General features: G+C 34.3%; 3 protein-coding genes and 1 non-coding gene across 13 annotated transcripts; 3 read left to right on the top strand and 1 right to left on the bottom strand.

The window, feature by feature from the left end:
- Positions 1–3,404: 3,404 nt before the first annotated feature.
- Positions 3,405–3,488, top strand: TRNAM-CAU (transfer RNA methionine (anticodon CAU)). The gene is given in 2 exon segments: positions 3,405–3,442; positions 3,453–3,488. It is a non-coding gene; the product is annotated as a tRNA-Met (tRNA).
- Positions 3,489–4,307: 819 nt separating this feature from the next.
- LOC132306734 (putative pentatricopeptide repeat-containing protein At5g43820) lies at positions 4,308–10,112 on the top strand. Of its 4 annotated transcripts, XM_059804270.1 has the most exons (4): positions 4,308–6,218; positions 6,562–6,761; positions 9,371–9,503; positions 9,611–10,112. In XM_059804270.1, exon 1 carries the CDS (start codon positions 4,433–4,435, stop codon positions 6,110–6,112), a length of 1,680 nt encoding a protein of 559 aa, XP_059660253.1. In that variant the 5' UTR covers positions 4,308–4,432; the 3' UTR covers positions 6,113–6,218; positions 6,562–6,761; positions 9,371–9,503; positions 9,611–10,112. The 4 variants fall into 4 exon arrangements, with proteins under 4 accessions (XP_059660253.1, XP_059660254.1, XP_059660251.1 ...); XM_059804271.1 differs by lacking the exon at positions 9,371–9,503 and having other exon boundaries at positions 4,308–6,142; XM_059804268.1 differs by lacking the exon at positions 9,371–9,503.
- Positions 10,113–12,093: 1,981 nt separating this feature from the next.
- On the top strand, positions 12,094–17,371 carry LOC132306735 (vesicle-associated membrane protein 721-like). The gene is made up of 5 exons (XM_059804272.1): positions 12,094–12,514; positions 16,115–16,256; positions 16,353–16,473; positions 16,649–16,711; positions 16,995–17,371. Exons 1-5 carry the CDS (start codon positions 12,325–12,327, stop codon positions 17,142–17,144), a joined length of 666 nt encoding a protein of 221 aa, XP_059660255.1. The 5' UTR covers positions 12,094–12,324; the 3' UTR covers positions 17,145–17,371.
- A 312-nt stretch (positions 17,372–17,683) lies between these two features.
- LOC132306733 (protein argonaute 18-like) lies at positions 17,684–24,546 on the bottom strand. Of its 7 annotated transcripts, none has more exons than XM_059804260.1 (12): positions 24,239–24,546; positions 20,328–20,408; positions 20,142–20,230; positions 19,981–20,055; positions 19,602–19,702; positions 19,436–19,513; positions 19,276–19,323; positions 19,079–19,126; positions 18,946–18,984; positions 18,780–18,818; positions 18,615–18,677; positions 17,684–18,286 (listed from the first exon to the last, which is right to left on the bottom strand). In XM_059804260.1, the coding sequence occupies exons 1-12, from the start codon at positions 24,359–24,361 to the stop codon at positions 17,940–17,942; spliced, it is 1,131 nt and encodes a 376-aa protein (XP_059660243.1). In that variant the 5' UTR covers positions 24,362–24,546; the 3' UTR covers positions 17,684–17,939. The 7 variants fall into 7 exon arrangements, with proteins under 7 accessions (XP_059660243.1, XP_059660245.1, XP_059660244.1 ...); XM_059804262.1 differs by having other exon boundaries at positions 19,285–19,323; XM_059804261.1 differs by having other exon boundaries at positions 19,088–19,126; positions 24,239–24,545.

Here is a 24,546-nt window from a genome sequence, read left to right as displayed (position 1 = left end):
AAAAAAAAAAAAAAAAAAAAAATTGGATACTTCAAGTCCCACTTGAAAAATGAGATAAGTCTTGTTAAGCTTGGGACTCGAAGTGGGGGCAATTTGTAGACACTAAAATTTTAATAGACTTTGATTTGCACAAATGGACCCATTAAATATGGGCTTAATGTTTAATTAAGTTATTTAATTGGCCCAAGTTTGGTCCACTTAAATTATTTAATTAAGCCCAGTCCATATAGTTAAATAAAAAGAATAATTATACCTAATAAAATATATTTGGAATAATTATTTTAACGGATAATTATCATAATATATCCGGCCCGGCCCAGTTATGATATTTTCCTTATCAGATAGGACACGTGTCATCATCCTATAAATCCAAGAAGCCTATAAATAGAGGCATGGAGGAAGGGAGAAAAGGTACACAAAGTCAGAATTCAAAAATCTAGAATTCCAAAGAGAAATACAGAAACTCTCATCCCCAACATCCAAACCCAAAAGCGAAGAACACCAAGCACATCAAATCGTGCCGTTCTTCATCAAATTCCACGGTAATCAACAACAAGTACAGCCAAAGACGTGCCGCAAGATCAAGCCTGTGCAGCCCTTAGATCCAACCAATCAATAACAAAAAGGAGATTGAATCAGAGGACAAGTTCTTTCTTTTGTAAAGAATATTACAGAGGATTGTACCCCATCTATCCAAATTAATAAAATTATATTATTTGCTCCATATTTTGTTTCTATTGTAGACTTACAAAATTTGTGTGTACAGAGTATTCCTTGGCTTAGGGTACAAGTCAATTCTAATTTCTCATTCATTTCAAAATACTTTGACTTTAAGTTGTAAACCCTTCTACCAGAAATAAATTTATGAATTTAAATGGTGTTGATTTAGTTTTTTTTTTTTTTAATTTGACGTTGATGGGTTGGAGTTGTCTCTCGTGGAATCATGAACTAAACCAAGCCAAATTTGAAACAGTTTCGGGATTACTTTTTTATTTGGCTCAATTCTATCTTGGTTTATCTCATGACGAGATCAAAAAAACTGGTTTAACAAAGTTACAAAAACATTATCGTAATAATAATAACTCGCTTGACCATGCTTAAGACACTGAATCAAATCTACCATTGTTCAAGCTCATATTTTACTTATTGAACAAATACGAAACCAGCTTGAAACCATAATTCTGCCCAATTTGGCCTGTGGACTCTGGCATGACTGCAGTTAGTTTATGGGGTAAATTGATGAAAAATTATTATATGATTCAAGATTCAATTACCACTTGACACCTAAATAAAAAGGTGACTATAACTTCCAAGTTTCTCACACATTTGTTTAAGTGTCAAGTGGTAATTGATCCAGACCGTCCAAAACCAAGCAATAATTTTGCAGTAGCTTCAAATATTTCCATAGAATCACGGTCACTGCCGCACCTGATGAGGCCACATCAGAAAAGAATAGAGATACAACCCTCAGAGGTAGGGATGGCAAAGTTTGACACGATCAATCAACACAACAAGAACCCGACACGAGATAAACGTTTTCGATTGACCTTAAATGGATTTGAGTCGTAAATAGGTTGACAAGGTTAATCAATTTAGTTAATAATATCGTACTTGGGTTAAGGTGGTTCAACCCGTGTAATTCATTTATACACATTTAACTATATGTGTCATAAATAAATTTATATTTAAATTCCAAAATAATTGTCTAAACTTGTGTTTTATAATTTACTATTTTGTGAACTACAACTATTTAGTAATTTGGTTGTATTGAAACTTGTATTTTGTTTATTATTTATTGTTTGATTGAGTATTATTAACAATTTAAATAATATAATTTTTTATTTTAGTAAATAGGTCACATGTAACCTATTTAATAAACATGTCGGGTTAGTGTTGAGAATTCTTGACACGAATATTAAACAAGTTGTGTTTGGATTGAACTATTTAATAAAATACTTGTCAACACGACACGATTATGATTTACAAACACGAATTACCATCCCTATTCACAAGATGACAAAAATGGACCCTCAAAACCACACCTTCACCACAATGGTGTGAGGATACCTCATATGAGGCATCCGCATTCAATTTAAATATACTAACAGTGAGCCTAATCCATTTGTGAAAATAATCGCTGGTATTCATTGGTACTATATTTTTGTTTGTGTTCTAAAGTTATGTCACATGTTCAATTTGGGCTCTAAATATTAACGTAGACACTAAAATTTCATGAGCTTTTGTCTTGATAAATTAATCCATTAAATATGAGTCTCATATTTAATTAAATTATTTAATTGGCCAAAACTTGGTCAATTTTATGTTATTTAATTAGCCCAAGTTAGTTAAATAAAAAGATAATTATTTTCAATTAAACACATTTTGAAATAATTATTTTAATGGATAATTATCACATTTTAACCAGCCCGGCCCGGTTATAATTGTGTGTTTATTAAGAAAGGACACATATCATCATCCTATTCATTCAAAAATTTTATAAATAAAGGTATGGAAGAAGGAGAAATAGGGTCCACAATTTCAGGGTCCAAAAAATTCAGATAGTACAGAAATTGAGAGACTAGGAAATCCAGAGGGAAATAATAGACTAGGAAATCCAAAGGGAAATAACAGACTAGGAAATTCGGAGGAAATAATTCCTTCAGCAAATCTTCTAAAGACAAAGAACAACAAGCACATCCAAAATCTGCACATCTGAAATCGTGTCGTTCTTCCTCAAATACAACAAAGAACAACAAGCACATCAAAATCGTATCATTCTTTCTCTGTGATTCAACAAGTTTGAAGAATCACCAAATAACACTGTTCGAGGGCTTCGTCAGCCCTCGATTAAAAATCATACTTGAAGAAGATTGTTTACAGTCCAATTCAAAATCAAGCTCCAACAGCTTTAGATCCAACAAACAAAAGAAATCGAATCAGATTATACCTTCTTCCTTTTGTAAAGAATACCTCAGAAGATTGTACTCATCAATTTTAATAAATTAATAAACCTATTTCGTTATTTTATTTGCAGATACGAAATTTGTGTGTACAATTAACAATTAATATGTTGTTAGTAAGATTTTGCAATCTTTGCTCTCCTTAAACTAATGATATTTAAGAAACAATTATGGAGAGTTATGATCACAGTTATTGAAATTATTTAATCTCGTTTGTTGGATGAAATATTATTTAGAGTGGAACTTAAAATCCACATCAATTGAAAGTAATTGTAAAAAATAAATTGATTATCGCTTTGGCAATGTGCCTAAAAATAATTAGTAGTAGCATAAGTTAACCGATCGTGCGATAATAAGGGTTTTAGGGTGAAGTATTCAATGAATTGTTTTATAGACTCAAATTCTGTTAGTAATACATCTAGTACTTCGTCGCCTAAATATATCGGGGTGGTGGCGCAGTTGGCTAGCGCGTAGGTCTCATAGCTACGAGTGATCCTGAGGTCGAGAGTTCGAGCCTCTCTCACCCCATTATTTTTCCAACTTTTCATATGTGGCATAATTATATTCATATACATTATCTGAATTTTCTCACAATAAAAATAAAAATTAGGTAGAATAACATTATAATTGTTTTAAAATCCGGGACACGATATGATAAATTAAAAATAACAATATAATATTAATTATTTTATATATACAAATAATAATTTTTACTATTTTATGCATAGAAATATATAATCATAAATAAAATCATTAATTTGGAACTTAGTTTATATGTGTGTTATTTTTGTTTTTATAATTTTATATTTTTTTTTAAGTAACTCATAATATATTTTAAATTATATTGAATAATGTTGTATCCGTGTCATATTTGTAAAAAATTAAATAATAAATTTTAAAGATATTTCTAAATGCATTCGAAAAATATTTGGTGTCGAATACAACTACAACACCCTAAATGAAGTATCCGTATTTCTTGAGATATTGTTTGAGTTATCATCACAATCTTATTTACAAATTTATTATAATATAAAGAAAAAACTATCACTAACTCTTACTTTTTATTTTAAAAGACAAATAAGTTTTATAATATTTTTTTTTTTCAAAAATTGGTCCTATAAATTTTTAATATGTCCAAAAATTCATATTTGTAATATTATTTTTTATTTAAGTATTAAACCACTGAATTTTTCATTTTTTTGTACTACTTTGTAGTTTGTAGTTTGTACCCTTTTTAAATAAACATAAAAATTTGGAACTACAATTTTATCTGAAAAATATTGTCATTTTGTATTTTTGTGCGAAATTACGATACTGTTCTCTCTCTCACACACACAAATTGCCCAAACCCGTGAAAACCTTGTTCTCCCTATTTCAGGCCTCTCTCTCTCTCACTCTAGTAATCTTACTCCCGAACACAGATGCGCAAGTTAGCCTAGCCAGCTTCCTCAATTCACAACCCTTCCCCTTTCATGGCGATGAAAGCGATGGCATGTCGATCCCAAAGGTTTTTGACAGCCCAATTCGAAATAATCAGGTACATTTCCTCATACACACAATCTTCCTTTCCGTCTACAACCCCAGACCCACTCCGTGAATCACCATCGTCATCATCAGAGAACCAGTCCAGTATCATCACCATTGACGAAAGTCACGTCTTAGACCAACTCTCTCATCTGTTACCGATTCGCCGCCGTAGCGAAGCTGCTATCCCAAACCCACACGGAGAGAGCTCAATTAGGCCGGCCGTTGATGGGTTTCTACCACCGGAAGAGAAGCTGCGAGGTGTCTTTCTTCAGAAACTCAGAGGCAAAACCGCAATCGAAAGCGCATTGAAAAATGTGGGCGTCGAATTGAGTACTGATGTGGTGGCCAAAGTAGTCGACAGAGGGAATTTAAGCGGCGAAGCCATGGTAATGTTCTTCAAGTGGGCGATTCGACAACCCGAAATCTCAGACGACATTGGTAATTACCACAAAATCCTTAAAGCATTAGGCAGAAGAAAATTCTTTACTTACATGGTTGATTTATTGCATGATATGAAGCTTGAAGGAATAGCAATTAATTCTGAAACCTTGTTTATTGTTGTGGATAGCTTCATTCGAGCTCACCAACTGTCCAAAGCAGTCAAATTCTTTGGACAATTGGAAGAGTTCGGGTCAAGATGTGATACAGAGTCTTTGAATGTTCTCTTACAATGTCTGTGTCAGCGATCCCGTGTAGGTGTTGCAAATTCATTTCTTAATAAAATGAAAGGGAAAATACCCTTTAATCGGGCTACGTACAATGTTATAATTTCTGGGTGGTCAAGATTCGGCAATGTTAGTGAAATTGAGAGGTGTTTGAAAGCAATGGTAACTGATGGATTTGATCCCGATAATTCAACATTTAGCTACCTTATTGAGGGTCTGGGGAGAGCTGGTCAAATTGATGATGCTGTTGAGATTTTTGAAAATTTGGGGGAGAAAGGGTGTGGATCAGACGCTGGTGTATACAATGCATTGATTTCCAATTTTATTTCAGTTGGAGATTTTGATGAATGCATGAAATATTATGAGCGTATGCAGAGTAATAAGTGTGACCCAAATGTGCACACTTACACTATATTGATTTCTGCTTTTCTCAAAGTGCGGAAAGTAGCTGATGCAATCGAAATATTTGATGAAATGTTGGGTCGAGGGATCATTCCCACTACAGGAACTATAACCTCTTTTATTGAACCTTTATGTTCTAATGGGCCGCCACATGCTGCTATGATGATCTACAAGAAAGCAAGAAAAGTCGGATGTAGAATATCACTGAGTGCCTATAAGCTGTTGTTTAAGCGGCTTTCTAGATTCGGTAAATGTGGTATGATGTTGGGTTTGTTGGATGAGATGCAAGAAAGTGGTTATTCTTCTGATGTGAACATTTATGAGCATGTCATTCATGGACTTTGCAATATAGGACAGCTTGAAAATGCCATCCTAGTCATGGAGGAATCTCTCCGCAAGGGCTTTTGCCCAAGCAGGCTTACTTGTAACAAATTGAACAATAGATTATTGAATTCAAACAAGGTAGAGAAGGCTTACAAGCTTCATTTGAAGATTAAAGATGCTCGTCGCAACGAAAATGCACGGAAATATTGGCGCGCTAAAGGGTGGCACTTTTGAGCTTTCGTGATTATCAGGGAGCCGTCACAAGTATATCACATGCTCCCTCCACTTTATTTATCATGTTGAGGGTTCTTGTATTGTTTCTTTGAAGACTTGTCTCTCAGTAAGTTTGGTATTTGACCTCTTTTTGATGCTGTAATGTATAACTGTATAAATAGACGTTCTCACCAACTGTGTTTAAACATTCTCAATTTGCACTATATTATTAGGGTGCAAATACTATGAAAATTGACCATACCAAACCGAGCATGCTATGCTTGATTTGTATCTATAACAACATTGTTCTTAGATTTGGCTTCAATTTGTTATGTTCAGCAGCTTCAACAAAAAAAATCTGAGAATCGGTGTAGTTACGTGTGTGTGTCTGTATGTATGTTGTGATACAAATAGTTGTATTATTGATATCACCACTTTTTGCAAATGAGATTGCCTGTGCTGATTCACAGGTTCATTCTCTGAGTGGACAACAAGCACATATATGGGGATTAGTGAAGGAATTACCAATGCAGACATATACGTTGAATCTAAAGGGCTTCTAAAAGAAGATGGCAATCACCATATTACCTATCAAAAGGACCGGGGATGTGCTTTCCTTATATATCTTATGTTGCTTGGTTATTGGTGAACGCCATTCTATCTCTTCTGGGTAAGAGCAGTTGATTGTTGTATTTATTTTAAATTAAATTGAGTATAGGCGAATACTTAATGGAAAAATAATTGACTGAAAGTGAGCTTACGATCTCTTATTCTCTTGGCATAAAGACTTATGAAACTACTGTATGATGAATGTTTAGAATTTCTAAAATATTACATGGAATTTAGAACAGCAATGTTATAATATATATATATTAAGTAACTTACACTATTTTTTGGATATTTAGGGCATGTATATATATATATAAATTATATTCATTCCATTGTTATATTCTTCTTCTTCTTCTTCATTGTTTTTAAGGTAACAACACACATATACAAATGCCCAATTCACACACTCACCCTCTATTGAATTGTACTGTATTAGTATTGTGAACATGATTTATTTTTGTTATATATCTGTGATTTTGTAAAACAATCTTTTTTAGATTTTCATTTTATCATTATAGAATTCATCTTTGCCACAATAATTAGCTTTATTATGCATTGCTTTATTAAGGCTTTCTTTATGCAAAATTTGAAATGAGTATATCTTTGCCACAACATTTAGATTTTTTTTTTTTTTTTTTGTGCTTTCTTTATTAGCGACCTGAACTCCTGGTACTGTTTGGAGGACTTTACCTGTATTAGTATAGTAATAGTCCTTAGAAAAGGTCACTACTTAGTGTACATGAGGTGTTGGATTGGAAAGATTAGAGGCAGACCAAACTTTTGACATTATTTGCTTACAAAGTTGTTGCTTTTCTACTTGAACCTAGATTTTATACTTGAACCTATACAAAATTTATCATTATCATAATAATACTAATAAGAGTAAATTACATTGGCACCCCCTGAAGTTAGCTTTTATTACAGGTAGATGCTAAGTTTGGAGAAACCAAATAGACACCCCTCTCACAATTATTGTAATAACAGCATTAAAAGTGTCATGATTGCCCTTTACTTTATTAGAATTTTTAATTAAAAAATCTTGAAATGGCCATATTTTCCCCATATAACAAAAAAAACCATTCTCGGATTAATTTTTTTTTTTTCGTTAACTCTGATACTGTCCCCTGCTATAGTACGAAATTTCCTCACTGTCATATAAACCCTATATCAATAGCAAAACTCTCTGCCACCGAATGGCCAAAATTACCCTTTCTACCCCAAACTAAGATCCATTGTGTCACCTTCAACAACAAGATCATGGCCACCACCGACAATATTTATGTGTACGTTAGGGGCAACAATTCGTGTTTTCGTGTCATATACGTGTTATGACATGCCATGGATATTTTTTTATATGGGATTATGGTCCACACGAACACGACACAATTATTAAACAAATAACATGACGACTTGATTAATAAATGGTTAAAGACCTCACACGATATGACACAACACGACAAGACACGTTTAATTAAAATTGCATACTATTAAGGTCATTTTAAATACGAACACAACTTGTTTACCTGTCACGTTTAATAAAACAGGTCTAAACAATTGACGGGTCAAACACGAACATGACAAATTTAATTAGCATGTCAATTCGGGTCGACACGGTTACGATCCGAACACAATTAAGCCAAACCCAACTCCACTTATCCCATGTGATGTTCTGGTCATTTTAGCGTGACGTGTGCAGTATTGCCACCCCTAAATTATACATCAATTGAGCAAGACAAGTTGTGGCAGTGAAGGTAAACGATTGCGTTTCTTTATTCCAATCCTGTGCTATATATATAGTATATGTTAATCTATAATATATGTATATTCTGCAGCAATGTATAATCTATATATTAATCTACTAAGTTTTCAATTGTATATGTTCTATAACAAGTTCATGAGAAAGTAGAGAGAAAAAATGATTGATCAAGAAACAGAGATGAGGAACTTGGAATTCGTAGAACATCATGTAGGCAAAGAAATTGGTGGTTTGAGTACTTGATGTTCAGTTGGCTTCTTCATTGAAATTGGTGGTTTGAGTATTTGATGTTCAGTTGGCTTCTTCATTGAAGTTAGCTTCCTATTCATCTGTCACCGTCCAGTGTGAATTAGATTTATAATTCAAATGCAATGAAGACCCACTGTCTAATATAAGAAGAGAGAAACCTAACTAGTTCGAGAGAATCAGACAGAACATGAAAGTAACAGAGCACAAGACCCTTGGCTTCATCTTATGCCAAGGCCGTGGTGGTGGTGGTGTGGAGAGAAAGGGAGGGGGAGGTGATGGTGTTGATAGTGGCGGGATGGAGGCAATGGATCAAGTGCATCTATATATATATATGTAATTTGGTTAAAATGGTCATTCCATAAAGTTTATAGGGCAGAGCATTTTGGCATTTTGTTTTTACTCCTTTGACTGACCCAACGGTTGACTAATGGCAAGAGTGGTCAAGGTGATTTGGAAAACCTTGGGGCAGGTTGATCGCCATTTTTTCAAAACTTTAATCTGACGGTGATTTCGAAAAACCTTAGGGGTCTGAGATATATATATTACACATCAAACCCCTAAGGAAGTGCAAAAGAATAAAGATGATAAAAATTTATGCAGGAGTTAATGTTATGCCTTCTACTTGAAACTTCCTGGTAAATTTTCATACCATGTTATGTCTCCAGGCTCCAACTAGGAATCAAGGCGAATATTTGGAGGCAAATTTTGTTTCTGTGCTTGAGAAAAAGTATAGTATCTCGATAAAATGATTAAGTTCCTCCAAGTTGCCCTCTTAGTGTTGATGACTACATGCCGGAGGTGTGTCTTCGCCCAAAAAACTACAAAATCTGGCAAATTATTTACTTAATGTCTGGTCCATTCTTTATGTATGCATTACACTAAATCTAGTCCTTTTAATCATGCAGGATAATGCACATCCACCACCAGCGACTTGGGATTACAACAAAGCCATTAATCTTCATGGCTACGAGCCAATGGAATGTAAAGAAGATGCAGGTGAAAAGGCCAGAACTAGTAGTGGCAGGCAAAATGAGAAGTTATATATTGCTTAAGGCACACTCAACACGATGTTGAAAAGAGCAGAGGAAAAACAGAGAAGGCCAATAAATTACCGGCCGCAGAAAATGCAATGGAAGACAATGATTATGACTTCAAGGTGGATTACACCAGGAGGAGATCTGTCATGGTCCTCATGGATGATGGTGAAGATAGTGGGATAGCTGGATCATAGCAATTAAAACAGGTTTGAGTTACCACTGTCTGGTATTGCTTTCGAGTTTGACAATGGATGATGGGAGAAATAGCCTTAGGAAAAAGAAATAAAGTAGGGAAAATAATTGCATTTACAGAGCCATGGATTTGAATTTTGTTAAATTTTGCTTATGAGTAATGTTTCTTTCTTGATTCGATGTTGAAAAGTTGAAGTTTGGCGGTCATAATTTTAATTACACTCAAGACTAAAAGGATGAAAAGGGCCTGTGAATCTTATAAAAGTTACCTAAATCCACTTATTTTCTTTCTGGCAGGTCGTTGTTCAATTTTATAAAATGATAATTTTGTTATTCTTTTGTATGAAAAGACAATAGGGTAAATTACAGTGATATACCGGTGGATTAATATGATAAAAGATTTTATAAAATTCTAAATAAGATGCAAAGGAAACTCATGAACCAAACGAGGGAAGTCAAGTTGTGGGTCAAGCATGAACGACCTATCATGATGGGTAGGTGTTGGTAGGTACCATACTTAGATAAACAATAACCATCAATATATGATAGTGTTGTTGGGTCTTTGAATTAGGAATTCTACATGTTTGGGCAGCTATTTTGGATGTCCCGACGCACTCATAATCACAATAAAATTAGGTGATTGATTTTGATGTTGTAACAATCTTAAGAAATACACAAATTTGGATGTTGAATGATTTTGAAGGCAAGAGGGCCATGTAAAATTAATAGGTTTAAAGTTTGAGTCGAATTTGTTTATGTTATTCTTATTAGTGGTTTAAACCAATCATATTGTAAATGCATTCTAATTTGGAACCTAATTTTAAAGTTGATTAAGGGTATAAAGTCCCTTTCTTCTCACTTAAAATTTTGTATTTGTTAATTACGTCTTTGATTAGGTGAAAATGCTGTCAGACATGGTTGTACTAGACAATCTACCTTGTAAAAATACTCATTTGGTATTGTACATGTTTTAATTCAACCGTTGTAAGGGGATCAAAATCCTCTTCGATGCACCTGAGCTTTCAGATGCATGGGTGGGGATCATTTAACAATAGGCCTCATCGTTTGTGGAAGAAATTTTTATATGGTCTGAGATTACATGGTCCTGACCAATAACAACATGACACGCAAGTAAAAATTTAAATAAAATTAACACATTTATTTACATTTAGCCGGAATTATATACTTCCAGACCATGTAAAAAAATTTCCTTTTTATGAAGTCATTTCCATTGGTTGTGGTGCACTGAAATGATCATCCTCGTTGTAAAGTGGTCAAAAAGATCTTGATACTTCAAAGAGTAGATGATGTTCGGATATTTAAGTCTAGTATATTTTTTCCCCTAAATTTTATCATTTATGCACTTATCAAAAAATATATATATATTATCATATATGCAAACATATTCCAAACATGCTGTAAATTTGAACTTCAATCAAAAGCATTGTTGTGTCAAAATCTCTCTACCACTAAAAAAATACTTTGTTGTGTTAAAACAAAAAAAACAAATAAAAATAACTTTTCAAACTAAAAAAAATAATCTTCTGGCTTAACGAACCACAACATAAAACAAGTAATAACATCATTTTTGGCTCTTGTACAAAAATTAGAAAGAGATTATATTAAAAATTGAAATTAGAATGCATGTAATTAGTTGTTTAAGCTTTCTAACCTTGTTCTGATTAGAATACAGTGTTGAATTACAGCAATGTACAATCTGACCATTTGATACAATTACTTACATAACTTGGAAGGGCAAGAATTTAAAAGTTCACTATTTTTTGGGCTCAAAAGAGAAAAACGCAAAAAAGAATTTGTTCTACTTTTTCTTTTGCTCACTTAAAAAAAAATTAAAAATAAAATAAAATAAAATAAAAAAGATATTAAATTATTTTTATGAAATTATGTAAACACTTATATTCTAAATTAAAATTTAAGTTTTTTTTTTTTCCCGAAATTAAATATTAAGTTCAAACTATCAAACTATTAAAATTGACTGGACTAGTCCAAAAAAAAATCCAAAATATAAATATAAATTTAAAACCGTGGTGGCATTTCCGTTATTTCCCTTGACGAGGAAGGGTTGTTAAACAACTCGGAACAATTGTTTATAACTTCCAATCGAAGTGAAAATGAAGTAAATTCAAATTCTCTCTCTCTCTCTGTCACAACACACACACAAACACAGACACAAACACCGACACGCACTTTTCTCTCTCTCTCAAAATAAATACTGCACTCTCTCTTTCTCCCTCTCCACAAAATAAAATTCTTTGGCTCATTGTCCCCCTTGTCGGCACGCCTCCTCTCCCTCTCTCTCCTCACATTCTGGTTTCTCTCTCTACTTTCTCTCAGTAGAAGAAGGGCTAGGGTTTGTGTGTGAGAGAGAGATGGGACAACAGTCGCTAATCTACAGCTTCGTGGCCAGAGGAACGGTGATTCTCGCTGAATACACGGAATTCAGCGGCAATTTCACCAGCATTGCTCATCAGTGCCTCCAGAAACTCCCTGCCACCGACAACAAGTTCACCTACAACTGCGATGGACACACCTTCAACTACTTCGTCGATGACGGCTTCAGTGAGTCCCTCCTCCGAAGATCAATTCATTCCTTTTTCATTTGCTCCAATCTATTTATCAATCGTAACTGTTTAGTAGCTCGATATGTTTGTTCCTGTGATTTACTTATGTTTTACCTTATTATTGTGTGCATCATTTGGTTACCTCTAACTTGGAAATGTGATGGAATGAAGTTTTAGATTCTAGTTTTGGTACTGTATAGTGAGTGCCGGCCTTGTGCCATTGGCACAAAGAAAAGGTTGCTCCATTGTGATTAGGAGGTCATGGGGTCGAAACTTCGAATGAGATCTCTAGATCCCGCAATGTGGGTGCCCGGGCTAGTCCCTTTTAGTACCGGGTAGCACTGAGGGTTTTGGTACTATGCTGACAGCATTTTCCAGTGTTTGGCTTCTTGTAAAATCTTTCACACAAGCCTTTAGGAAAACGATAATAGCTTAGGAAATTGGGGTATGACTTATGGATTTTTCTGTGTCTTGAAATTGCACTAAAAAAAATAATAATAAATAAACAGAAAGAAAAATACTTTAAGGACAGTCATGTCTATAGATGTAAGAACGTAAATACACAAACATGGTACTCTATGCATCTGTACACACATATACAAAGTTATATGTATATGTATATATAAGGTTGTCTATATATACTTTGTAAGTATTATTGTATATACTATATAGTCAGATTCATACTTGTTTCTGTGTCAATCCATATGTAAACTAATAGAAAATGTTTCTATTCTCATTTAAATACTTGCTTATATAAATGTGCACAATGCAATTTCTAAGAATTGGTAACTTATTTAACAAAACTTTACCAAACACCAGAAAATAAGCAAACAAAAAAAAAATCTTTTCATATAAAATATTTTCCAATTGTAAAACATTTTATGTTTCTTTCAGTACAACTTAATTCCTTTTTCTAGTTTTATGTACAATCGAAACGGTAGTGGTTTTCTTGCCTTTTTGTTTTGTTTTTAAATAATTTTTGGAGTGCCAATTCCTTGGATCGGTCCTGAGTAATTTTCTTGTATTTTCTGCTTCTAAATTTTGCATGATTAGTTCTCTAGATTACATTTTTGAGTTAGATGCTCAAATTTGATTCATATCAATGTGAATCTCTGATTAATTCTTCTGCTTATTGTAGCTTGTGCAAAAGATAGCAAGCATTTGTTAGTTGATTTGTTTTCTACTTCTTTTGAGATTGATAGGAGTCCAGGAGATGGCCAAAGAGAGTAATCAGAGCTTACTCTCTAAAAATAATATTTTAAACATTTTGTCAGTATGTTGTTTCAGGTATAGATATGGATATTTGAATTGTTGGTCTCATATTTTTGGTTAGCATGTAACTATGTTAGTTAATATTTTGAAAGTAGTCTTTGTGTGTGTGTGCATAAACATGGTTCCTTACATAATATCGATCTAGAATCTATTGTTTAAATATATAGCTATCAAATTTGTGGACAAATATCTTGATGATTTTAATGCAAAAGCCTGGTACAAGTTATCCAGGGGATATTTCCTGTTATAAGTTGTTCAATCAGTTAACGTGCATTTTATGTCCAGTATGGTGGTTGATATTTTGAGATTCTTTTTTGTTTGTTTGTTTGTTTGTTTGTTTGTTTAAGCTTCATTAGTTTTTTCGTGTTATATTTCTTAATACATGAATTGTTGCATGTTGCATTCGTGAGTTTTTATATGTAAGCTTCATTAGTTTTTTTCGTGTTATATTTCTTAATACATGAATTGTTGCATGTTGCATTTGTGAGTTTTTATATGTAAGCTTCATTAGTTTTTTTCGTGTTATATTTCTTAATACATGAATTGTTGCATGTTGCATTCGTGAGTTTTTATATGTATATGCTAATTTATTAGCTTTAGGAGTGGTGGTTGTGGAATCTTAATATGTAGTTGGCCATAAGGGGTCTTTTGGAGTTTGCTTATTTTGTTGTGGCCTAATTGTTCTTGAGCACACTTTTCGATTGACTTGGTTTACTCTTCGATTGGCTTGGTTCTTCAGTAGTTTTAGTTATTTTTTCCCCGATTGCATATCTTATTCATTTGCCTGATATCTGTTTTAACTGGGTGCAGTATTCTAGTTTAATCTCCTCCTCAAATCATAGGGTTTGATAATCTTCCTACTATAATGATAAAACAAGAACCTAATGTAATATTGCTATTTTTATTGATTTAGTCGAAGTTAATTTCTATTTTTTTTCAATTAATAAGCAGGCTGATGGCTTGAATAAGGATTTCACAATTAGGGATCATGTTTTTTGCTCAAGCCTCGTGATAAATATAAATTTTGTAGCTGTTTTACGGTTACCTCAGGCGATTTAGATGCATCATTCTCCATTTTGGATACATCTCAATTTTATTGTTGATCTGTGTTGTTATCTAGCCTAAAGATCAGTTCACAGGTGATTTAGCTGTTTATTTTTGATACCAGGATTGTGCAATATGAAGGTTTTAGGCAAATTTATAATCACTGCTCCTTGTACAGTTTTGAATTTTGTATCTATGAAAAAAAAATTAGGCTTTTGATACTAGTCTCAATTCTAATGTCAGAATCTCATGCTTCAAACGCTAAGTGAATAGAATGCTTTTTATGATACAATGTTTCTGACTCTTTAATTCAAAGGAAAGATTCAGTGCAATCCTGTCAAGTAGATTGACTCATGATGGAGTGCGTTCCAAATCTGATAAAATTGTGTCTCCATTAAATGATGGCATCTAGTTGGATTATATGTATGTGTAAATCACGTTTGTTTATATATATTTGTAAAGAGGTTTAAGAGTTTTGACACACACACACACACATCCATCCGATGATAGTTAATCGTTACACATTGTTTGGTTAGAGCAGAGAGGAGAGAAGAATAATTCTAAAAAGATCTTCCCCTTTTCACAAATGGTTCATTGAAGGAGGACCCAAAAACAGAAAAAAGGAAGAAGAAGAAAGGAAATTGGGTGGCTGGGGAGAGGATATCTCTATCCTGTCACACAGAAACTCTCACTTCAAAAGTGAGGTGATTGGGATTGGATAGAAGAATAACTTTTAGCATGGGGTAGAAGTAAAAAAAAGAACTCGAGTGAGCCCTTTTAATTCCCTTCTTTTCCTTCACATATTTCTAATGGCTTTATTATTTTTTCTTAATAAGGAACCTAACAAAATTTCTGCCTTTTGGCAATGGAAGTTCAACCCATTTGTCACCACTTTGTCCCACTCCTAATGGTACTGGTTTTTCGAGGGTTTGAATTCGGGTAGGGGTGCATTCAGGTTTGAAGTTGAAACCTAACCGCAGTAAAGGACAACCTGTTGGTTAGGTTTTTAGAGAAGCAGTAACCACAACTTTCATTTGAAAAATTAGTAAAAGAACAACATCGAAGTCCTGATGCTTTTGGTATGGTAAAGAAGGTGAAAATTTTGTTCTGGTGTTTCACCGAAACAACAGGAACTATGAATTGGGTTCATATGATTTGATGCTTTGGGTGCTTGGTTAATCACTTCATTTTGTTCTTTAGGACGATTTAGATAATCTTCTTTTTGGTCATTTTTGTAATTCTTATTTCTTTTCTTGAACTAGTTCATCTTTGAATGTTGCAGCTTATTGTATTGTTGCGGTGGAATCTGCTGGCAGACAGATTCCAATGGTGTTTCTAGAGCGAATTAAGGAGGATTTTACCAATAAATATGGTGGAGGAAAAGCTGCAACAGCTGTTGCTAATAGTTTGAACAAGGAGTTTGGGTAATTTCTCTGTCCATTCCCCACTATACATATTGCTTTTGGTGCATTTTGACGTAAGTCTGTTTTTTGTTTGGTTGAAATGTGTTAATAATATAGGCCTAAGCTGAAGGACCAAATGCAGTACTGTGTGGATCATCCGGAAGAGATTAGCAAGCTAGCAAAAGTGAAGGCTCAGGTTTCAGAAGTCAAAGGAGTGATGATGGAAAATATTGAGAAGGTAAGTCGAAACTATTATTTTTTGGTTGTCATATGCAATAACTAATCTAAGATCTTCTCTTGTGCCTCTTCTGTGTGAAGGTCTAGTTATTAGTGTACTTTACAGGATCATAAGAAATGTTAGATTTGTAAATGTTGTGTGGTGGTTTGGTATTAAGAAAGTTCTAACTTTGTAGGTTCTCGATCGTGGAGAGAAGATTGAGCTTCTTGTTGATAAAACAGATACTCTTCACTCTCAGGTGAGTTGCTGCAAATACCTATATTTTTTTAAGGCTGAAAATTGACCAGTGTCTCTTACATTTAGAGGATTGACAGATGAACATTAACTGGGACACGCACCTTATTGCATAAAGTGGCTGTTTCAAGACTCAAACTCATATCCCCATGCTTGCTAGCTCAGTAGCTCGAATTGTGCCATTTTCCCTAAGCAATGACCCGTAGTAATGTGTTAAAATTATGGAACTTCATTTGCCTTGTATCTTGTGTCATCATTAATGTAGTTATGTATTGATATGCATGCAGGCACAAGATTTCAGGTCACAGGGAACCCAAATGAGGAGGAAGATGTGGTTACAAAACATGAAGATAAAGCTGATAGTTCTTGGTATCCTCATTGCTTTGATTCTAATCATAATTTTATCGGTTTGTGGTGGCTCCAAATGTAATAACTAGTGTGTGATCCTAGCACATGCTTGCTTAGGATGGTTGAGAGCACATTGTTCCTTTCAGTCTAGTATTTTTTGCTTACTTGTTTGCTATGATTTTTTTATGTTTTTTTTTAAATCCGGGGACACATTTTGCCCTAGTGCTGTTCTCTGTTTTGTTGGTCTATACCTGTATAGTTTGTAATCTGGATTCCATCAATATTGGTATAAAAAAAGGTGGTATTGTTATGCTTCTTTTTCTTCTCTTTTGCTAGGAGGGTGTTTTTTCAAATGTTTTTTTAATTGAATTGGAATGGGAATAAGTGATTTTAGATTGTTCATCGTAGTGTAACTAGTGATTACTATATCAGCCTACTAGCTATATATATATATATATATATATATATATATATATATATATTCCGTAAAAATAAAAAACTATCGATCTTCAAATAATGTAGTCTTTTCTTATTAAAAGACTTGCAATGCATTCTTATTAAAATCTTTGATGAGGTTTGATGTAAATGGTTCTTTCAAGTTAAGTCTTTGATTTTGTCGTGAAATTGATTGGTCATGGAACGCTGCAATGAAATATTCAATAAAATAGAACATTCAGAAATTGGCTTCTACAGTTGGCCAAGTAAGAGCAACAGAATTGACTAGCTTGCCATTGATTCCATGATGAGAAAAACAAAAACTATTTCACGACCAAAAGATAACAAAAGCCAACAATTTTCACACTTTGAAATCAGACTATGCACATAATAACTGCTGGGATAACGCAATCGTTTAGCTAAAAGCAAAAAAGCACATCGACCTCCAGTTATGCCTGGTCGCCGCCACCCCTTGGCTGGTTGCCCATCCGTCCGCGGCCACGCCCACGTCCACGCTCGCGTCCGTAATCTCTGGCCTCTCCACCTCTGCCTCTTTCATATCTTGCGCCAAACTCGCGTCCATAATCTCTGGGCTCTCCACCTCTGCCTCTTTCATATCCACCACCAGGCTCACGTCCATAATCCCTGGCCTCTCCACCTCTGCCTCTTTCGTATCTAGCACCAGGCTCGCGTCCGTAATCTCTGGCCTCTCCACCTCTGCCTCTTTCGTATCTTGCACCAGGCTCGCCTCCGTAATCTCTGGCCTCTCCACCTCTGCCTCTTTCGTATCTTGCACCTGTTGAGAGAGAGAGAGAAGGAAAAAAAACAAGTGCTCAAAATGATCAAACTAAATAACAATCTAAACATGTATGCATGTGTGGAGGAACTAGCAATAATTAAGAATCGAATTATTTATTTTCGTGGCATATAAAGCAGGGATGTATGAGTTTGAGCCCTTTACATTAATATGTGTGCGTGCTAACGCACACCTCCATCAATTATTACCTACCAAAACACACATTTAAACAGAAGTGTAACCAAGAATCATCCTGAAATATGAGATTCCCAGTGCCAGTGTCACATAAGAAATTATGCACACAAATAACTGGAGAAAGCATACGAACCACGATAGCCCCAACCTCTGCCACGAGTGCCACCTCGGCCCCAATTTGAATACGGACCATTTTCTATCAGCAGAAGAAATGTAGCAAAAAATCAGGAATAATAATCAGGTAAAAATAAAATTACTAGATGATTTGCATGAAAAAAGTAGAGCTTAAAACTAATACCTTGATAGCTTCCATATCCACCCATACTCCGAGCATTTTCTATCAAAAAGAGGAATGCAGCAAAAATCAGGAATAAACATTGTAGTCATACAACACATTTGAAACAAGATTAATTGTTAATTTGCATGAAAAAAAAACAAAAAAAAAAATGCTTAATACTTATTACCATGGTAGTTTCCATAACCTCCACTATTCCGAACATCGTCTATCAGAGAAGAAGTGTAGCAAAAATCAGGGAAAATATTTGAATTTTGAAGTCATATGTTGATGATTTGCATAAGGAAAAAGTTAATGCTTACAACTTGTACCTTGATAGTTTCCATAACCACCCCTACTCTGAATATTGTCTATCAGAGAAGGAACATAGCAAAAATCAGGGAGAAAATTTGAAGTCGTATGCATTAAAAATAAAATTACTTGAACAAAAATCAGGGAAAAGATTTGTATTTTGAAGTCATATGTTGAAGATTTGCATTAAGAAAAAGTTAATGCTTACAACTTGTACCTTGATAGTTTCCATAACCACCCCTACTCTGAACATTGTCTAATAGAGAAGGGACATAGCAAAAATCAGGGAGAAAATTTTAAGTAATATGCATAAAAAATAAAAATTACTTGATAGTTTGAATTACATAATTAATGTTTAAAATTAATACCTTGATAGTTTCTATATCCACCTCTACTCGAACCCCAACCTCTCCCTCTACCACGGCCTCGTCCTCTCCCATACGAATCTAATAATCCGATGTACAATGTGTTAATATAAATAATAATGACATTTTAAAAGTAGCTTCCATTTTGAATCCTTGTTGCTGACATCACCTTCATTAGCAGCATTATTAGGTGCATGTGCTTGTCTAGGTTGTTGATGCTGATAATCATTCTGTGGCTTTGTTTGCTCCACAAAAGCTGGAGCTTGATACCTGTGCAGAAAATTCAGAAGCAGAAAGAACATGACAAAATGAGTTACAACAACAACAACTTGGCAATAAAATGTTAAAACACACTTTAGCATAACAGATCTATAACCATGAAACAGGCCAAGGGTTATCTATATTCCTGCAAGGCCAATAACAGGATAGCAAGTAGATGATTAGCAAAAAGCAGCAGTTTAAGCAGAAATTTCAGAATTTCTGAGCAGGGTTCAATTCTTGCTATCCTTACAGCCACCTAGTCACAATTTAGATGACCTAAAATTTACCCTGGAGAATTCTGGCTTAGCTCTTTAGTTGACAAGGTAATTGAAATCGCTGAGACATGGCGAGTCATCTCCACACTGCATCAGACATTAATTTCCAAGTATCAGAAGTATTGCTTCAGTGTACATTTATTTGGAAGTGGTAAAGAAGCTTAGAAACTTACGGCAAAAGACCCTCTTCAATGGGTTCCCACACATCAGTTATGCTAACTGAACTGATGGCTGTATCTTGATGCAACCGGGGGAGTCTCCTCTATTAGAATAATAGCACTTTTACTTTTGCATATGAACTGCTAAAAAAAATTGGGATGAAAGAAAGTGAAGATTGTCAATAAAGAAGATGAGCCAACCTTTATAATCTCTGCAATGGCTACTGTCTTGTTTATTGCCTGTCCCATTGCTTTCAAGACAATCTCTTTCCCACGGTTCTCCTGAATGAAGGACCATAATTTAACATGATATATAATAATAGCATATAATTCCATATACCAGAAACAAAAACAACATTTGAATAAACTCTATTATGCCTTACTCTCACTGCTAAACGAAATAGATCAGGCAATACAGCTAATGCAAAAGTGGAAAAAGAAAATCTAGAGCCCTGATTCCTTCAAGTAACAGACTCAAAATTGTCCCAGGCTCCTATACTATAGACCATGCCAGTTTGCCAGGAAATATATCACCAGTTTGACCTCAATTTCCGAGAAACATTACACAAATAAACTCAACACAGAAAATAAAATCTCCATCATAGCTAATTCAATTTTGATGAACCCGGGCCAGTGCGCAATGCCAATATTCTGCTGTTCAAATATGTTCAAACTTCCAACTGAAAAGAATATACAAAAACAAGTAATAAGATCTATCCCACCACAAAGGTTTCGGAACCAAACTGCAATTTTACTAGAGCAGAATCCAAAATCCCAGACTACAATTGATTTTATTGATGAACGTTAGGCTGTGAATATATCAAAGAAAATGAAGTTTGCCCGATAAAACGGCCAAATCAATCATCACTTGCTAATCCCAATCCACCTTGGCACCACAAGAAGTTATGAGACACTTATGGAGCTCCAATCTCAAACCAGATGAAGTTTCTAGCACAACGGCAGATTGCATTTTAATTTTTAATGTCGTTGCTTAAAATGAAACCTAAAACAGAGCAGTTTCACAGAAAATTATGCTATAAATGGAGCTGCTTGAACTTCACAGAGTTTGGGGCCCATAAAGGTCTAATCAGTTCCTCCAGCCAAGTCCGAGCAATTGGCAACTCAAGATGGTTTGTTTTGCTGTGCAAATTGCAAATCCGCCATTCAACCTTACAAACTCAATCAAATATAGGTGTAGCAACTGTTGCAGCATTGATAAACCAAGGAACAGGATTTAAACAAATTAAGTGCTATCTCAACTCTCAAGTGATTGTGTCTCAAGCAGTCAAGCTTGATAATGAACAAGTCAATCCAAATTCAGTTGGCTATCCTTAAAGTGTATAGCTTAAACTTGACTCTATTTCATGCTGTCCATTAGTAGCCTTTTCCTACCTTGGTTCGATTAAGTTTAGACAAGCTTGAGGTCCACTAACAGGAGATCATCCTGGTACTTTATTTAGCACTCGTTTCCTCCAGTCTTCCTTCCATCACCCCGCATAAGCAGGGACCGGAACTGGGTACATCTCATAATACTGAATCAACTATAAGGTTCTCTTCCGCCTTTATGATTCTAGAGACACGTAAAAAGGATTAAAATAATATGCCTTGTAACCTTCATTCTGATGGTGAAAGAAACCCATAGGTGATATTATTGGTGCTTACCTGATGCCACAATTTTAAAAAGTTAAATTAATTTAGATGCTTGAATCTTTCAGTTTATATTACTATGTATTTAATCTGCCATTAAAAATAATCTCCACTCAAGAAAACCTAGCAATTAATGCATCCCAGCAACTTCTTTAAACAATCATTTAAAAGACCAAATCAAAAGCTTCAAGGATGAGATCAATGAACTTGGAACTTTACTAGGGTTGGCAGGTGATCAAATGATTTAACAATATAAAAAAGACGTGTTCAGCTGTGAAATGATAACATGTTGAGACCATGAGGGTACGGCAATTTAGGCATTAAAAGAGGACTTGTATTAATATAGGAGAGAGGGGGGATTTTATATGTATAAATTTACATATTCAGGCTTATCGTGCTTCCAATCAAGCCCCAGCAGCCATAAGCTTGATGGGACTTGCTCCGAGCCTAGTGAACCCAAGTTCTATCCAACATGAACAATTATGATTCAGCCCCAAAAGAACCTAAGGTCAGTCGGCAGCCATTGCTTTAAGGGAAAATTATTGATAAATCCTACTTTTTCCTTTTAAAGACAAATAAGTCCCATCAAATTTTAATAAGGCGAGTAACTCCTAATTTTGATCGATGTTTCTTTATTAGTTCTAAATCTTTCAAATTTTTTAATTTACCCATTGTATTTCTGAATATAATTCTTCTAATTTTGGTTTTCAGTTCATCAATATTTTTTGTTCAAAATTTAAATTTATTTTTTAATATTCCTTTAAGTTTTAAGTTTCCTTCACAAGCACACTCATACTCCAATTTCCACTTGATACTTCATCGGCTTATTTGGTTTCAGACTTTGAGGACCAATTATGTCATTTTCATTTTAGAAAAACAACTGGAATAGGAAAGTAGTTTTGGGAAGTGTGCATAGCATTGCCCCTCCTTTTAATGCTCTCCATAAATGCTAAAATTTAGAACAACAACCATTCATGAAAAAATTAAATTAGAAAGCACATCCGTGCAAAGGGTATATATGACACCGCAAAATGCATTTTTATCATATTCTACTACCTCACAAAACTTCCACATATGCATATATGAAACATTGAAACCATAGAGCAATCAATATATTGGCAAATGCATCTCTTGAAAGACCAATATAGATGACGTGCAAAGTACAAAACAATAATGGGTAAAAAGAAATAAATCAGATGCCCAATCAAAAAAATAAAAAATAAAAAATGTAAATTGACTGGTGCCAAATGTGGCCACTGCAAGATTACTATAAGAAATGTAACACTTGAATGAAGCAAACAAAGAATATAATAGAAGAAAAGAAACTCGGGACTGGATCAACCCATAAACCCCTCAGTAATTCTATAACCACCACAAAGAACAACCATGTAATTTTATATAATGTAATTCATGACAAAATTAAATTAGAAAGCACATCTGTGCGAAGGGTAAATATGACACCGCAAAATGCATTTTATTATATTCTACTACCTCACAAAACTTCCACATATGCATATATGAAACATTGAAACCATAGAACAATCAATTTATTGGCAAATGCATCTCTTGAAAGACCAATATAGATGACGTGCAAAGTACAAAACAATAATGGCTAACAAGAACTAAATCAGATGCCCAATCAAAAAAATAAAAAATAAAAATGTAAATTGACTGGTGCCAAATGTGGCCACTGCAAGATTACTATAAGAAATGTAACACTTGAATGAAGCAAATAAAGAATTTAATAGAAGAAAAGAAACTCGGGACTGGATCAACCCATAAACCCCTCAGTAATTCTATAACCACCACAAAGAACAACCATGTAATTTAATATAATGTAAGTAAAAGGTACAGAATTCATAAAATATTTTTTTCTCCTCCCAATAAAATATTTCAAAGATGAACCTAAAATTATCATACATATGGGGTACAAAAAATCAACTTACCGAAGTGGGGAAATAGGGTGACTTACAGCCATAAATTAATTTCTATAAAGAACCATACAACCGCATGAAATAGAAACTTAACTACAGCCCAGAAACCAAGCAGAATACAGTAGGTCAATATATAGATGAAATTGCGATAGTATCAATCGGATAAGAAATAAATAGGTTGCCAAGGTAACAGAATCATCCAAGGATTCCAAACATTGAAAGAACCCTAGCAAAGCCCATGAAACAAAAATACGAACACAAACACTACCAAACAGAGTTCAACGTGAAAAACTTACATTACTAATTGAAGGAATTTCATACAATCGTGTTTTCAGATAATGAAAATCAAAGAAGAGAAAAACAACTTCAAACCCTAAAATCAAACCAAAACAAATACAGTATAATCAACTCAAACACCAGCATATATACATTTTTCATACAACAATCACCAAATCAAGGAATCCTCGAGTAAACAAGAACAATACAATCAATATATGCAAAGATTAAGCGAACATTTCGATGAAAAAGTACCTGAAGAAGACTAGTTGCATAGCTAACATAGTTCCTGACCAAACCTTGTGCGGTGATTCTGATCTCATTCTCGTTTCTTGCTAATACGGGCTTCGGTTTCTCGACTTTCTGGTATCTATCCATGGGTTTGGATTTTAGAGAGAGAGAGAGAATAAAATGAGGAGGAATAGGAAGATAGTGGAGAGAGAAAAACCCTAAAACCCTTTTTTCGCAGAGAGAGAAAAGGCTAAAACCTCAGCAAAATGTTATCGCCATATTGAGCTACTCTACTTTTTTTCCCGGGCTGTGAAGCCGTTTCTACAAAGGAA

Source organism: Cornus florida, unplaced genomic scaffold (genome assembly GCF_030987335.1).
Source record: "Cornus florida cultivar Cherokee Brave unplaced genomic scaffold, ASM3098733v1 CherokeeBrave_3.0.0_Hap2_Chr05, whole genome shotgun sequence".
NCBI classification, from domain to species: domain Eukaryota; kingdom Viridiplantae; phylum Streptophyta; class Magnoliopsida; order Cornales; family Cornaceae; genus Cornus; species Cornus florida.
The sequence above is the reverse complement of the archived record's forward strand: the minus strand, read 5'-3'. Positions and strand labels throughout refer to the sequence as shown.

What these genes read in the sequence shown, in the direction of transcription:
- LOC132306733 (XM_059804260.1), bottom strand. Translation starts at nt 24,361, where the DNA reads ATGGATAGATACCAGAAAGTCGAGAAACCGAAGCCCGTATTAGCAAGA. An exon ending in ATGCAACTAGTCTTCTTCAG is followed by an intron (nt 20,409 to 24,238) that starts GTACTTTTTCAT and finishes TCCTTCATTCAG; the next exon opens with GAGAACCGTGGGAAAGAGAT. An exon ending in TGGATATGGAAGCTATCAAG is followed by an intron (nt 18,678 to 18,779) that starts GTATTAGTTTTA and finishes TTCTGCTGATAG; the next exon opens with AAAATGGTCCGTATTCAAAT.
- LOC132306734 (XM_059804271.1), top strand. Translation starts at nt 4,433, where the DNA reads ATGGCGATGAAAGCGATGGCATGTCGATCCCAAAGGTTTTTGACAGCC.
- LOC132306735 (XM_059804272.1), top strand. Translation starts at nt 12,325, where the DNA reads ATGGGACAACAGTCGCTAATCTACAGCTTCGTGGCCAGAGGAACGGTG. An exon ending in TGATGGAAAATATTGAGAAG is followed by an intron (nt 16,474 to 16,648) that starts GTAAGTCGAAAC and finishes CTAACTTTGTAG; the next exon opens with GTTCTCGATCGTGGAGAGAA. An exon ending in CAGATACTCTTCACTCTCAG is followed by an intron (nt 16,712 to 16,994) that starts GTGAGTTGCTGC and finishes ATATGCATGCAG; the next exon opens with GCACAAGATTTCAGGTCACA.